The 16,226-nt window shown below is 37.0% G+C and overlaps 1 protein-coding gene across 4 annotated transcripts in view; it reads right to left on the bottom strand.

The window, feature by feature from the left end:
- The window catches only part of arnt2 (aryl-hydrocarbon receptor nuclear translocator 2), a 103,797-nt gene that overhangs the window by 18,486 nt on the left and 69,085 nt on the right, over window positions 1–16,226 (bottom strand). For all 4 annotated transcript variants that reach the window (XM_079811099.1, XM_079811098.1, XM_079811097.1 and 1 more), the window contains 2 exons: window positions 2,493–2,568; window positions 311–434 (listed from right to left, as the gene is read on the bottom strand). In XM_079811099.1, coding sequence (XP_079667225.1) covers window positions 311–434; window positions 2,493–2,568 — 200 coding nt within the window. The remainder of the gene's footprint in view (window positions 1–310; window positions 435–2,492; window positions 2,569–16,226) is intronic.

The raw sequence follows: 16,226 nt of genomic DNA, 5'->3' as shown, positions 1-16,226 counted from the left end.
TATTAATTATAGAGACAAACTACAGAAGAAAAACAAGTGACCTTAACAGAATTACCCAGCTAAACCAGCTTGGACTGTTCAATGACCCTAAAAAAACAACTTTGACCAGCTAACCATCAGAAGCTGAATTTGACGTGATTTAGCTGGAATTTCCGACTTATTTTTTTGTAATACCTACCAAATGTAGCAATCATATATTGTATACATATCATACCATGCATTAAGATTATAGTACAAATTTATAGTACATTGCATGTTTAGGATAAAATCAGTGTATGCTGCAGTGCTAGTTAAATGTAATATAACATACATCCAGAGATCCCTGTGTACATGTCGCTGAAGCGAGGGTCTCTCTCCTGGGAGAACAGCGAATCGGTTTTGTCGATGGTCTTGCCTGCCTCGTGAACGCCGGATGGCACGCTGGCAACTGGCACCTGTGGGTGTTAACGTGAGAGGGTCAGTTTGAGATTGATTATTTAACTTTAATGAAAATGAAATGCTAATTAATGCTAAATAAGAGTTTAAGTGAATGCCACAAGGATCACAAACCTAACTTCACTGAAATATTAAACTGCAAATGCAGGAATAAGTCCCTTTCTAAACTGCAGACAGGCGTTAAACATCCATATAGATTGTAAATGCTGGTGTGTGCTACCCAAGATCCCATGTGTGAGGAGTTATCTATTTTCAACAAATAATTCTCACTGCTTTATTAAGACTGACTCAAATGGCCCCTTTAACATAAACAGCATATGGTATAGCATAACATTATCACTTATGACTCAAAGCAAATGTGCATTAAGTTGTAAAAGTTGTTAAAGATGAAGACAGGGCATATTCCATATGAAAGGTGATTATATGTAATGTGTTATATGTGTGACTTCACCTCATAACTATGTCGTATTTTTATAGCACAGATCCACAGAGAGGGAGTTAACGGTCCAAGGCTAAAATGACTAAAATTATGCAGATTCTCTATTGCATTTATCAGTCATTACCCACAGTAACATACAGTGATCCTAAGAAATTATAGCATGCATATCACACTAACGTAACGCGTGTCGTAAAGAATAAAGCACATAACAGTGATCTCATACTTATTCTTTTTTTTTTTCACAAAGACCCATGGCCGATTTTGTTAAAGTAAAAAAAAAAAAAGTAAAAAAAGTGAAACAAATCCCTTCTAACCCTTCCTAGATTGAAGGGCAGCAACAACTGCTTTTCTAAGACTATTGCTGATGTCTTTCCTCTTTGGCATTGTGTTAACACTCACTTGAATGCAAAGACTGCATCATTTAATAGTTAAATGGCCCTGGGATTAAAAATTGCTCCAATAGGGACATTTATTTATATTTTGTGTACATTGTGAAAAATAGATTTATTAAAGGAAATGGTGGTGAAATAGTAAAATTCCAATAAAATTACACACGTGTCAAAATATATGCAGTTGGTATTAAAACAAGCTAAATTATCACAAAAAAAAAAAAAAACACTGAAAAAGATATAAATGTCCATAAGGACGCACAAGGGTTAAAACTGACTTTTCACTTTGTATACAAATAATTTGTTGTATTTAACCAGTAATATTGGCTATTTTCATGACGAAAACCATAATTAACGAAAACCAAATTCATGATTATAAACCTAAAACCACTTTGATAAAACAGGAAAGCTAAGGGAGGAATATCTGTGAAAAAGAAAATCTCAGTATGTCAACTGTTTCTCCAATACAACACGATTTTATAGTGAATAAATGGAGACTTTTGCTAAAAAAATTTGAACAAAAAAAAGAAAAGAAACATTTAACACCACATTCGCATGTTCACATTTCTCTAATGCAAGTAAATTGTCACATGAAATGCAGTTAAATTAAATATTCCATCTTTTTTAGCAAGTGTTTTAATATGAGTCTGTTTTTATTTTATTTTTATTTTAATTTGAGATTTTTAAGATTTTATTAATTTTTTAGCTTTTCATTAACTTACAAACCCCAATTTGAGAAAACCTGGCCTAGAGTTTCCACTTATTTAATAATCAGCACTCAAACATCATTCATCTCAAATTTAACTTTCATTTCTCAACAAATGCCCCCAAAACCAAACGATCTAAGCAACTATTCACATTCATTTTATAGCTCTAAACTCCATTTAGTATAAAGTTTATAGTAGATATAGTACGACAACAGTCATCTAAGGGATTTTTGGAAAAACATCTAAGACAAAGTTGATGAAACATGATGGTTAACTCTATTAAGTCTCTTTAGCTATTAAAAAGTGCTTCTAGAGAATCAAATTTTCCTCTGGGAGCTTCACTGTCTAATATTACATTTGAAGCATAAATCTAAAAGAGGTTCAGCTGTGACACTGATGGAGGGACTTGCATATAAAACGAAGGAGGAAAAATTATACATACTACACAAGCTAAAAAGAGTAATGCACCTGCAAGGGTTAGGTGACTAAACGACAAAGTAAGAGAAAAGTGTGTACGCGCACCTGCGACAGGTCATAAGCAGTCAGTCCATCTCTCTGGTGAACCTCCAGTTCGGCCTGCTGTTGCTGCTGAAGCTGCCTGGAATAAAACACAACCAACATACAACTTTAAAGGGGCTATATGCGTTTTTCTGAAATTTAAACTCGCGACTGACACCTGTGGCCAAAAAATAGAACTGCTCTTATTTTCTGCTCGCTCTCGCAGCGGTGGTGACGTCACATCCGCAGACAGCGCGGGAAAAACCTACCCGCCAGAAAATAGGAAAAATAGGATACAGGCTTATAGGTGCACCCACTGTGAGCGGACAAGGTGTCAGTATGCTCATCAGGAGATGTTTGAGTCATAAATGGTAAAATAAAAAGGCCATTGTTACGTTTATTTTGGGGAAAAAGTTGCATATAGCCCCTTTAACATCAACACCTGCGGTTTATCATACTCCAGTTTGATTAAATGCATCATTAACTGAGCATGTAGATATACAAGTCCGATAAACGACCTCAAATGAATATTCGGTTTTAGTAAAAACAGATCAATCATATACATAACACTCCAATCCATATTCTTTATACATTGCCTAAGACCACCAAATCGAAAAATCAGCCTTGGTGAAATAGTGTAGTAAATTACACAATGTTATTATGAATGTAGTACCCGCTTTCTTATCAAAAGTGAAGTACAGAACATTTTACTGCTGTGATTTAGTGGCTTACAGCTCATGTAACTACTTCTGGAGTTCAAATCTAAAACCTTTGGTTTGCCAGTCAGGAAATTTAACCGCTAACACAGTGGCTACACCAGACGCGAACGGCGCTATTTGACGCGACAAAAGCAGATAGAACCCATTATAATCAGTGATGCTGTCTACACTGGATGCGGCGTAACACAATGTGACACGACAAATTTCTGATGTACTTTAAGCATTCGCGCTACTTTTGACACGACGAACAAATTAAGTAATGATCTCTTTGTCACGTCCAGTGTGAACAGCCTCAAGCTAATGTGGTGCAATAAAAAACATAAAACAACAACAACAACAAAAAACTGTCCCATCTGATATAGCAGGGTGTAAGTAACCCTTTTGAATTCTATGGTTTTACGTATCAGGACAGTAAAAAAAAACAATCTAGTTCTTGTCAGGTCTCAAAATTAGGTAAATACAACCTCAGATGAACAATAGCACATGACGTATTACACTGTGTCATGGTTTATTTAACAAAAACTAGGTCAAAATGGAGAAGCCATGTGTGACAAACTAAGTACACCCTTACTGCTTCCATAGGAATGAAGAAGGTAAGCAGCCGCCAGGCACTACTATCAAATTCCTTTGATTAATTGACCATTAGCAAGCGTGACCAACTCTTTAACAGCAGAAAGCAAAAGTTTGCTGGTCTAGAACATTCAGGTGTGTGTTAACACAATTCCAAGGAGGAGAGACATCACCAATGATGGTTGCAACGGTTGTTGCTGCCCAGTAATCTAGGAAGGGTTACAAGGTCACTTCCAAACAAATTAAAGTCTATCATTCTACAGTGGGAAAGACTATTCACAAGTGCAAAATATCCAAGACAGTTGGCAATTTTCCCATGAGTAGACATCCCAGCAAATTGCACTGCTCAGACAAACTGCAAAAAACAAAACAACCATGACACCAAAGTGGAGATGTTTGGTCATCATGCACAGCACCACTTTTGGGGAAATCCAAACACAGCATGTCAGCCCAAACACGTCATACCAACTGTCAAGCACGGTGGTGGAGGGCTGATGATTTAGGCTTGTTTTGCAGCCACAGGACCTCTTTGAGTTGACCATGAACTACTCTGCATATCAAAGTTAGAGTCAAAAGTGAGGCCATCTGTCTGACAGCTGAAATTTGGTCATGCAACAGGACAATGATCCCAAGAACACCAGCAAATCTTCACCAGGATGGCTGAAAAAGAAAAGAATCAAGGTGTGCCAGTGGCACAGTCAAAGTCCAGACCTCAAATCGACTGAAATGCTGTAGCGGGACCTAAAGAGAGCTATGCATAAACAGATGCCAACAAACCTCAATGTAACGTTGTAAAGAATAGAGGGCCAAAATTCCTCCTCACTGATGTGAGAGACTGATAAAGTCATATAGAAAATGATTACTTTAAGTTATTGCTGCTAAATGTGGTTCTACAAGCCATTAAATCATAGGCTGTACTTCCTTTGTTACACATGGCTTCTCCATTCTGGCTTTATTTGTGTTCAATAAATAATGACACTGTGTAAAACGTCATGTGCTGCTGTTCGTCTGAGGTTTTATTTACCTCATTATAGGACCTGATACATAAAACGTTCAAAAGGGTGTACATTCTTTTTTACATGACTGTACATACTAAAAGCAAATGTTATTGAAACCAATCAGTTTCCTTTGTGCGACACATTAAATAAAAAATAAAAAAAGAGTTGCTTTCTATGTAGAACACACCAAATTGGTTACTTATGTGGGTTCATTTCAGTTAGAAAGCTGCCTATTCGGCTGCCAATGTAGACAGTTGACATGTATATGTAATACTCCAAGATGGACTATACAAATGTTAATATGATTTTTATAGAGTATTATATAAAATAGAACATTGTGTAGTTTAGTGATTTAATTTAGTAACTGGCAACACAAAAGTTTTAGGCACTTTTAAATTAAACTCCACTATTTTTATTAATATTTTACACAATTGAAAACAATATATTTACAATCAGCATGGACTGAAAAATTGACAGCTTATCACAATGCATTATGGGGTTGCACTCTCCACAAACTACACATGCAATGATGTCTTCGCATAAGCACACTGCCTAAAAAAATCTTCGATGCCTTAAAATCCTGCCTATGTGGGCAGCCCACTAGGTTTTGGAAGAGAACCTGAGTGTTTCTAATTCTCTGGCTGCTTTTGAGCTGAATGGAAATCCCCTTCTGAAAAGCAAAGCTCTTATTATAAGATATCTTTGTTCCGTTTCACTATCAATACGTAGTGTCATGGAGCTTAATAAATATACCTGTAAATGAAAAAGGGTGCTTTCCTATCTAAAGGAAATCACATTACCCTGAAAAGAAAAAAACCCTATTATATTAAGAGGTGGTTGGAAATTGCCCATGAAAACACACATGGACCAGATATTAGTGGTTTGAAATGCATGCACACATTCTGAGAGCACACTAGGCCACCTGGACCAACAGTGGAATGAGATGGATTAGACCCAAAACACTGAACTACACTTGAACTTCTTGAGGACAGAAAGAACGGAGGGGAAAAACTGAAACAAAAATGTAAAAAGGGTAAAAACATCCAAGCATCCAAGTTTCCACAGGAACTCAAAACTCTCCCCTGCCTCCCTCTGCAATTAACTCACTATGTCTCTAAATATGAAAAACGATTACAAGGACGCCACAGTACTTTCATCTCGGCATGGGAAATCATGCGCCGGTAACATGCCGCCTTTGCTTGGGTGAATGCCACACGTTTTTGAATGGGAAGAGTCTCGGTGGATGCGTGTGTGAATGAACCTATGGGACGGATCATGGTTGTCATGGCAACAAGGGAGGAGAAAACCGCATGAAACTGGACCATACATGCTGAGAGAGACAGATATAAATGGAGACAAGCAGACCGACATACACAGGAAAAAGAGAGAGACAAGAGAACAACATGCACTGATTGATTATTTCCAGAAGCTCAACATCTCTGTTGAAACAAACAGAGATCAAAAGTTGGTGGGTTGTCTGGGTTGATTAGCTGACTAGTTGGTCTTAAGGAAGCCAAATTATAGTTTTGCTGGTTCAGGGTCATGCCCACCAAACATTGAGGAATGTCTTGGTAATATATGGATGCTAAAAGCTGTATTTTAATAATGCGATAGACAATATATATATATATATATACATACAGTTCTTTCATCTTCAGTTTTCAGTTTTCAATATTTGTATTATTTGTATCTGTATTTATTATTTTATCATATTATTCATATTATTATAAATACAAAGCACACAAATATTGAGTAAAATAGACCATTTTAAATTAGACGGAACTATTTTATTAATGCTTTACAGGATTTAATACACTATATTTTACAATCTAAATTTCCAGTCACAATGCATTATGGGATAACACTCTCCACAAACTACACATGCAATGGTGTCTCAGCATGATCACACTTACTACCTTTTGAGTCAAAAATGCATCTTCAATGCCTTAAAATGCCAGCTCACTAAGTTTAAAGTGTGTGTGTGTGTGTGTGTGTGTGTGTGGGGGGGGGGTCTAATACCATTTCATGCATTCTGACTTATTTACACACTTAAAGAGTTAGGTTCTCATGCTAAACATGGCCAAAATTTTGACTTCTGTATTTCTGTGCCAAATCCTTCAGGAACTAGTTTCAGAAAGTTTTTTTTTTTAATATGGCCCTGTATGATGTCATAAAGGGCAGAATTCCTTGTATGGGCACTTCTCGCAGATGAGCATGTGTGCACATCAACCAGAGCGAGAGCAAGAGCCCATCAACGAGCTTCGCACGGGTTACAGAAGCAGCGCTGTCATTTTGTTTTTAGACCATGAAATCAACAATTTCACTAAAGAAGTGTGTTTTTGGTTGAGAGGGAAAGATAACCTTGTTCAGCTTCCGCAGGCGGTGAGTGAAACTGCATCAAATGTCTGTATTTTGTATTTTATTTTGTTAACACGAACATATAGTGAGTCGAAAGTTATCCAGGGATAATGCCATGATGTATTTTGTGTGTGTGTGTGTGTGTGTGTGTGAGACCCAATTCCGATTTTTCCCTCTCATGTGGCACAGATTGGATGTGACATGTGAACGTGTAAGCAGCAAAAAAACGCATGAATTCCGATATTCTCAGATCGGATTCAGGCCTCACTCATGTGGTAATAAATCCGATATGATTCGGATACGTGCATTTGCGTCTGCGATGTAAGCTGTCAAATCAGATATTCCCCAGTAAATGCGAGTCGTACATCATTGAAAAAGGGACGGAGGCGAATGACGTCAACTCAGCTGGACACGAACTGTGATCACATGACACCAATGGCGCGATGGAGGACGAAGGCAATGTTTTGCTGACCTTTAAAGATGCGGAAAGGAAAACATTAAATAATAATTTTGTCTGAATCCATTGCATATCGCGCCGTTTTACTTCCTTTTGCGGGTCAGAATGTCTTGGGCTGTTTTGCCAGTGTATAGTGTAAATGCAAATATCAGATACGGGTCGCTTTTTAAAAAAAAAAGATGATGTAAGCGGGTCGTCAAAAAAAAACATATATAGTCACCAAATCTGCAGTGTAAATGCTGCCTTATAGATACTCAAGATTAATATGAGACTGGCAGAAACTGTGTGTGTTATGTACCCTTTAATTAATTCTAAACTGCATCCCTAAATTGCTCTGCTAAAAGTAGTTTCAAATAAATTAGCTTCAAAAAAGAAACTAATGTAATCTAATTTATACATAGCCAGCTGACTAGTCATTCTGAGCCATCACTAACAACCATGTTTGTCCCCCTTAAAGCATGACTGGTGAAGATGAGCTAACAGCATGCTCTTTCTAGATGCTTTAAGTCTTGATGGTTAAGATAGTTAAACAGATTATTGTTAACACCAGCACACAAATGTCATGTTGGTCTCATCAGGATATTATTAATAATGAATGACAATTAATAATTGATCATTAATAATGCTATAATCCTACTGAGACAGTGATACATGACAGCACCTTCCCTTTATTTAAGCTTCAACAAAACAAACTTTAATCTTTGCTAAAAACTGCATTTGGATCAGTTTCTGCCTGGCTGAAGAAAGAAAAAGTAACTTAGACAAACAGCATTTTAGTTTTGGAGCTGGGTTTCCATAGAAAACTGTATTTATGTTTTTTTTTGTCAGTCCAATTAATTTATGTCAATTTCTCTTTTACGGTTGTACACTCCCTTGCTCAGCAAAAGCACACAATTCTGCAATAATATATAAGTACTTCATCATCACACTACAGTATCAAATATTCTCTCAAACAAAGAAAAGAGTTTGCAGTGCAGCACCTCTGAATACTATCCATTCATCCAGCGCACTCGTCCAGCAGCTTTGACAGTGACATGATCTGTGTGACTGTCTGGCGCCTGTAAGAAAACATCTAAACTTTTGTTTCAGAGTTACTAATGATCTGTCTATTTGTCGGTCACATTTTTGCTCAAAGTCCTATAAATGGAGATGTCTCTAGATGAATATCTAGGTCTTGTGGTGGTGTGGCATTACGGTTCAAGCTGTAAACACAAAGACTGTAGATTCAACCCCAGATGAACCCCAATGATTCATCATTGTCCCCTCGAGCAACCCTGCTTAGAAAACAAACATGGCGGGTCACTAAGTCCAAGTAATAAAAATAAAAAAACTTAATATTTTCAGCATTTTATTTATATATATATATGTGAAGAGTTCAGATGCAAAAGCCTCTGAAAGCCACTTCGGTCAAATAAGAGATAACGATACTGAGTGAATACTCTCCGCATATATTATACGTTCATAAAATACTATCACTTCAAACCCACTAAATGCATTATAGGATATATACACAGTATACCAAAAAACTGATAAATATTGAGGGTGTGCTACTTTGGGGTCAGTAATACTTTAATTCAGCAAGGATGCATGAAATTAATTAAAAGTGACACTAAAGACATGTATAATGTTACAGAAAAGGTTAAGATTTCCATTTCAAATAAACGTTGTTCTTTTGGACTTTCTATTCATCAAAGAATCCTGAAACAAATGGATCACAGTTTCCACAAAAATATTAAGCAGCACAACTTCTGATAAAAATTCAAATGTATTATTTTTCTTAAGCACCAAATCAGCATGTTAGAATGATTTCTGAAGGATCATGACACTGAAGACTGAAGTAATATTTCAATGTATGTACTGTATTTTATTCAAATAAGTTCAGCCTTGGAGAGCAGAAGAGACTTCTTAATTAGGCTTGTCATTCAATGATAATCTTGCCTTAGGCAGACACTCCAAAATCTCAATTGCATAGAGACAGTCATCTTTTTAGGCAAATGTCATTGGTTCTTCTTTCATATGTTCAAACATATAGAATGAGGACTGAGATTTGAGAGCTTTCGCACAGGGGATTTCCCATAAATAACCTAAATTAGATGTCTGAAGACTCAAATATAGAGCACAAGTTATATGAACTACTTTTATGGTGTTTTTGGAGCTTGACAGACGTGGTCATTATGAACGTTCATTGTGCAGAGGAGACAGAACAATAGCAGCATGCAGGTGTGGAACGACACGAGGGAAAGAAAATAATGCCTGAATTGTCACTTTCTTAAACAATTCCTTTAAACACAGCACATGTCAGTGGAGGCAAATGCACACCAAGCATTTGGCTCTATTCTTGCTGTTTACGTCTTATCTGTTTACCTACCAAACAGTCTGTCTGAGGGGCAAGTGTTTATCGGTCTCTTTCCACCTTCCTTCTCTCTCCCTGCCCTCTCTCACCCACAGAATTACTGTCTATCTGCAGGCAGTTTGCCAGTCTGGAGCTCAGAAGCTGCCGTCTCACCTTGGCACCGCTGTGCATGAATATTCATCTCACTGGTACCTGCTGCTCTTATTATTTACCCATAATCTCAAAGTCAATACGGAGAAAATGACACCTAATGTGAGAAAACTTTGTTTATTTCAGCCCCTTTTTTTAATATCTTTCATGCTGGGATTTCTTGGCCTGTGCACTGCAAAAACGCACTCATTTTTATCATTAGTCTTGTTTTCCAGTAAAAATATCTAAATGTCCTCAAAACAAGATGAATTTACATTTACTAGATATTAAGACTCGTTTTCAGAGAATGTACCATTAAGCTTGTTTTTCTTACCCTATTGGTGAATACTTTTTTTCTTGTTGCTGAATGTTTATAAATGTCAATTTGGCATCAGCCAATCAGTCTCCTGGCATGGGATTTTTCGCTGTTACTCGCTTCACAATCACATCATGCTATAAAATCTCAATGAGATCACAGCAAACTCAAAAGAGGCCTTCATCTGCTGGTATTGCTTTCAAAAAATGATTACACACACAATTTAATCTCATATTTTGCAATATTTGGCATTTGTTTGTTTTATTTTTGTAAAGCTGATCATTTTCCCATCCAATTTAATTTTTAAGGAGGCTCTGCCTCTCTCGCCCCCCAGGGTGACTCATTCTAGCATTCTTCCACGTGTCATGGACTGGGGAGTCTGGGATAGCTGATGCCATGTGTGATGAATGTCTCCCATATATTCACACTCTCCCAAAAGTACAACACACACACACTTACTCAGGAGTTTACAGGCACACAAACTGAAGAGTTGCATTCGCACACACCTTATTCCACAAAGGATGTGGATTGCAGTACACCTCAAAAGCGAAACATTTAGATTGCTAACAAAAATAAACGTAATAGAACATTGTTTTTAACAACATATTGTATGGCTTTTTGTTTGCTGAAACAATCCTGGTCATTACTACAATTTAAAATACCCGTTTTGTATTTGAATATAGTATAAAGATGTAATTTATTCCTGTGACACAAAGCTGAATTTTCAGCATCATTACTCCAGTCTTCAGTGTCACATGATCCTTCAGAAATCATTCTAATATGCTGATTTGATGCTCAGAATATTTTTCTGGAAACCATGCTAAATGTTTTTCAGGATTCTTTGAAATATCAAAAGAACCGCATTTATTTGAAATAGAATAAACAATTTTGTAACATTATAAATGTCTTTACCGTCACATCCTTTCTGAATGAAAGTATCCATTTCTTTAAAAAAACAACCTTACTGCTCACAATGGCATTGTAAACATTAGAAAATCCCCAAATAAAAAAAGTGGTATCAAAATACTTTAGCTACAGCAGTTCATTTCAGCACACTGCTCTCCCAAACATAACTTTTCATAATATATGCAGCCTAAAATTGTTGCAAAAGCAGGTTCTCTCGTGGGTGACATTTGTTTTCTCTGTGTTTAGTAGCATGGAAATAGAGAGCAGGATATGAACACTTACTCCACACACAAAGCAAACACACAGCGAACCTAATGAGAGCTCAAACATTATGATGTGCAAATACTCTCTTGTTTTTCATTGTGTGAAGAGAATTACTGGCAAGGAAATTATGAAATGATGAGAAAGTTTATTGACCATGGAAGAGGGGAATGTCCATTTTGTAACAGACTCGATTTCATTAGCATTCATTAGCAGTGTTGCAGAAGCTACTTTGAAACCAAGCTATAAGCTACCAATAATTCAAAGTAGACAATTCCAGCTACCATTTCAGTTACACCAATGCTGAAAAAACAGATAAAACTAGCTAAAAAAAACACACCCAGAAATGTAGCAGTATTCATGCTACATCATGACTCGGCTAATTACTGGTAGGCTATGCTATATGCTACATAGCTACTGCCACAGTACTGACAAATGAATTTGAGTTCAATAGTATTTTCTCACAGACACAGAGTTTTCCCCCAGTCTGATTCTGGATCACAATGAGACACAAGCTCTGTTTCAAAACCTAGTGAGCTACCTTAAAGCAGCATTTAAATGCTACTAACGCAGAGGAATCAAACATCAGTAGCAAAATAACACTGTCTTCATTATGAAGCTGAGAGAAATGCTGATTATAAATATCACTCATGCAGTATTGAAAAGTATAGAGTTTGTTGTACACTCACCTAAAGGATTATTAGGTACACCTGTTCAATTTCTCATTAATACAATTTTCTAATCAACCAATCACATGGCAGTTGCTTCAATGCATTTAGGGGTGTGGTCCTGGTCAAGACAATCTCCTGAACTCCAAACTGAATGTCAGAATGGGAAAGAAAGAGGATTTAAGCAATTTTGAGCGTGGCATGGTTGTTGGTGCCAGACAGGCCGGTCTGAGTATTTCACAATCTGCTCAGTTACTGGGATTTTCACGCACAACCATTTCTAGGGTTTACAAAGAATGGTGTGAAAAGGGAAAAACATCCAGTATGCGGCAGTCCTGTGGGCGAAAATGCCTTGTTGATGCTAGAGGTCAGAGGAGAATGGGCCGACTGATTTGAACTTTGACGGAAATAACCACACGTTACAACCGAGGTATGCAGCAAAGCATTTGTGAAGCCACAACACGAACAACCTTGAGGCGGATGTTCTACAACAGCAGAAGACCCCACCGGGTACCACTCATCTCCACTACAAATAGGAAAAAGAGGCTACAATTTGCACAAGCTCACCAAAATTGGACAGTTGAAGACTGGAAAAATGTTGCCTGGTCTGATGAGTCTCGATTTCTGTTGAGACATTTAGATGGTAGAGTCAGAATTTGGTGTAAACAGAATGAGAACATGGATCCATCATGCCTTGTTACCACTGTGCAGGCTGGTGGTGGTGGTGTAATGGTGTGGGGGATGTTTTCTTTGCACACTTTAGGCCCCTTAGTGCCAATTGGGCATCGTTTAAATACCACGGCCTACCTGAGCATTGTTTCTGACCATGTCCCTCCCTTTATGACCACCATGTACCCATCCTCTGATTGCTACTTCCAGCAGGATAATGCACCATTCACAAAGCTCGAATCATTTCAAATTGGTTTTTTGAACATGACAATGAGTTCACTGTACTAAAATGGCCCCCACAGTCACCAGATCTCAACCCAATAGAGCATCTTTGGGATGTGGTGGAACGGGAGCTTCGTGCCCTGGATGTGCATCCCGCAAATCTCCATCAACTGCAAGATGCTATCCTATCAATATGGGCCAACATTTCTAAAGAATGCTTTCAGCACCTTGTTGAATCAATGCCACGTAGAATTAAGGCAGTTCTGAAGGCTAAAGGGGGTCAAACACAGTATTAGTATGGTGTTCCTAATAATCCTTTAGGTGAGTGTAATTAAAAAAGAAAAGCTTTATTCACTATTTAAGCTATCAGAGTATTGTTATTAGCTTAGCAACATGGGCTACAAAGGAGTTGAGTCTCTCATATGATTCAAATCGAATTGTGTTGGCAAATCAGTCACTTATGAGGTTTAATTTCAAATGGAGAGTATAACTTCAGCTTGAGCTTCAGGTGCTTTGAAATATTACATATTTCTTATTAAATATTACAAAATGAATTTTTGCAGCTAAGCCGCATGAGACTGCCAGACCGGAAGTGATGTATGCTAATCATATAAGAGCGCAAACATTTTTTTGTTACTCTTTAAACAATATGGGCCAGATTTCCTAACAGCTTGCGCCAGTGCAAACCCTCTTTTGGAGCTAAAAAAACTACTGTCAGGATTTAATAAAGAAATGCAGTTGAAAATTTGCGCTGAAAAGGCGTGGACAGAGTTATTTCTGAGGCTGACCTTATTGCATATGAATTTGTAGGAGTTCCCTTTCAAACGCAGAATTTATGGGAGGAGGGTATTTAAATGAATCATGCACAGTGATTTACTAAGGTTTACGCTCGTCAATTTACTAGTGTTTGCGTCATTATTTACCGCCCCAAAAAAGCATGTCTTAAACCAGATGCTAACTGTTAGATTGTGTTGGTCATTATGGAAATGATCCGGCTGCATCTGTGTTCTTTAATTTGCGCATCATCAGTAGATAACGCAAAGAACTTTCCACTATCATTACCGCTATTTTGGAATTGCGCTCTCAGCTAATTTGCCCTGTTTAGTAAATCAGGCCCTATTTCTGTAAAATGTGTGCTTATAACTAATTATGTCCGTAATGATTATTATATAATTATGTTGATTTGCCCTAGAAACGCTACTATGCTTTCAAACCAATTGCCGGTCATTGTTTTGTGTGGATATCATATATTCATACTCAATCACTTTTCCAAGTGGAGGAAAAAGGCTGCTTCACGACCAATTTGAAAGTTCAGTGTGACTGCCCGAGGGGACTAAATAATGCAACAATTAGATAATGATAGTTAATAGTGATAGTGGAAAGCAGTTTCAGAAGGCAGCTGACAACTAGGTCAGGTTATGTTTTGTAACAGTGCATTGACAGGATAGATTAGGCTAAAAAATATTTCTGTTTTCAAAGTACATTTGCTGACTATATTCCCCTCCCTGGACCATGTCCTTAGATAAGCCCACCCTAAAAGACAAAACAAAACAAAAAAGATCCAAAGTAGCACCTGAGGGCAAACTATATACAACCTGCTTTAAATGCACATCTACAAGTTCACAGGACCAGTGTGGGCATAAATCAAGCCCATTCTGCCAACCTCAGCTGAACAGGCAAATATTTCAAAAGTGTTAAACAGAAGAAGAATAAATGGTATTGATTTCAGACCTAATGCCATAGAGGAACAAACGTCTCGAGGCAGGTCACATGGATGTGCCTGACTGGTGCTAATTACAGAAATTCATCAGAAGAAGAGCGCCTGTTTGGAATTAGTGATGCACCAAAACGTTGAAACCAAAATTTATGTTTTCAATTAGCTAAACTGAAACCAAAAATAAAAGTTTATCTAATAATCAATAAATTCATCAAATGTAATAATTAACACTTCATGTAAAAATGTGTAAACAGACATTTAAAAACATTGCACATAAGGCAGATTTTATATCTTTTTTGTAAATTATATAATTGCCACAAAAGTTTTTGAAATATTAACATTTAAATGGTGGCTGGCTATAATATAACCTTTTCAAGACAGATTTATTCAAACTTAAATTAACAGACAACAGTTTAAGTAAAAATTGAATGAAAATGTAACAGTGCATAATATTTGGCAAAATGCTTCTCTCTAGAGATTTTTTCCTCTAGCTGACTATCGAGCTATGGACGATGAATGGCTTTCCTGAGGTAAATGTAACATTATATTGCTTACAAACACTTTTATTGAAGTCTTTCTACGGCTGAAACGCTGATTTAGCAATTATATGAGACATGATACATTTCAGTAAGATTACTGGACGGTAAGCACACTACAAATTATGTTCTGTGAAGTTTTGCTCATGCATCAACTGAAAACAGCACCGGTTCATCAAAAAGAAGATCCATTACAACGAGAAATCAATATTGTCAACCCAACCCTAGCTTACACACATCAGGCATTTACTTGCTGTAGTTTATCCTCATTGCGTGTCCTAGGGCTGTAACGATTTGACTAAAAATAAAAACCTCGATTGATTACAATTTTTTACCTCGATTACAATTAATGAACATTTATTCTGCTCTTTTTTTCTTCTTTTTTTGCCCTCATAAGGTTTTTGAGTAAGTTCCTGATAAGGTTTTTACTGTAAATATTTTCTACTATTAAAAGGTGGAATTTTTTTTTCTAATGAAAAAGTGCATTTCTTTGTGATTTTAAAATACTTGAAGGAAACGGTTCACTTTCAGCAGTTTTTGACTATGGGGCAGATTTCTGCTTGTTGTACATCAGATACAGATAAATTAACACAGTAGGCCTACATTACATTTATTTGAATGCATTAAAGAGAGAGTAGATAACTATTTCAAGTTTTTCTATTTGCTTCATTATGAAGCTGTGGTTTGTACTTACTTCAAAGGTATCAAAATATATGCCTATAACGGTTGAGTTTCTAAGCTACTTTAGTGACTTTACTTTAGTCACAGGACCGCGTTGACACTACGTTTCTGCGCTGCTCTCTGCGCACGATCTTCACATGATGTGCGAGCTTCTGTCTGAGTGTTCGTGTGTCACAATATATCAGGCATTAGTTCAAC

Source organism: Gobio gobio (assembly GCF_949357685.1).
Source record: "Gobio gobio genome assembly, chromosome: 2".
NCBI lineage: Eukaryota > Metazoa > Chordata > Actinopteri > Cypriniformes > Gobionidae > Gobio > Gobio gobio.
The sequence above is the reverse complement of the archived record's forward strand: the minus strand, read 5'-3'. Positions and strand labels throughout refer to the sequence as shown.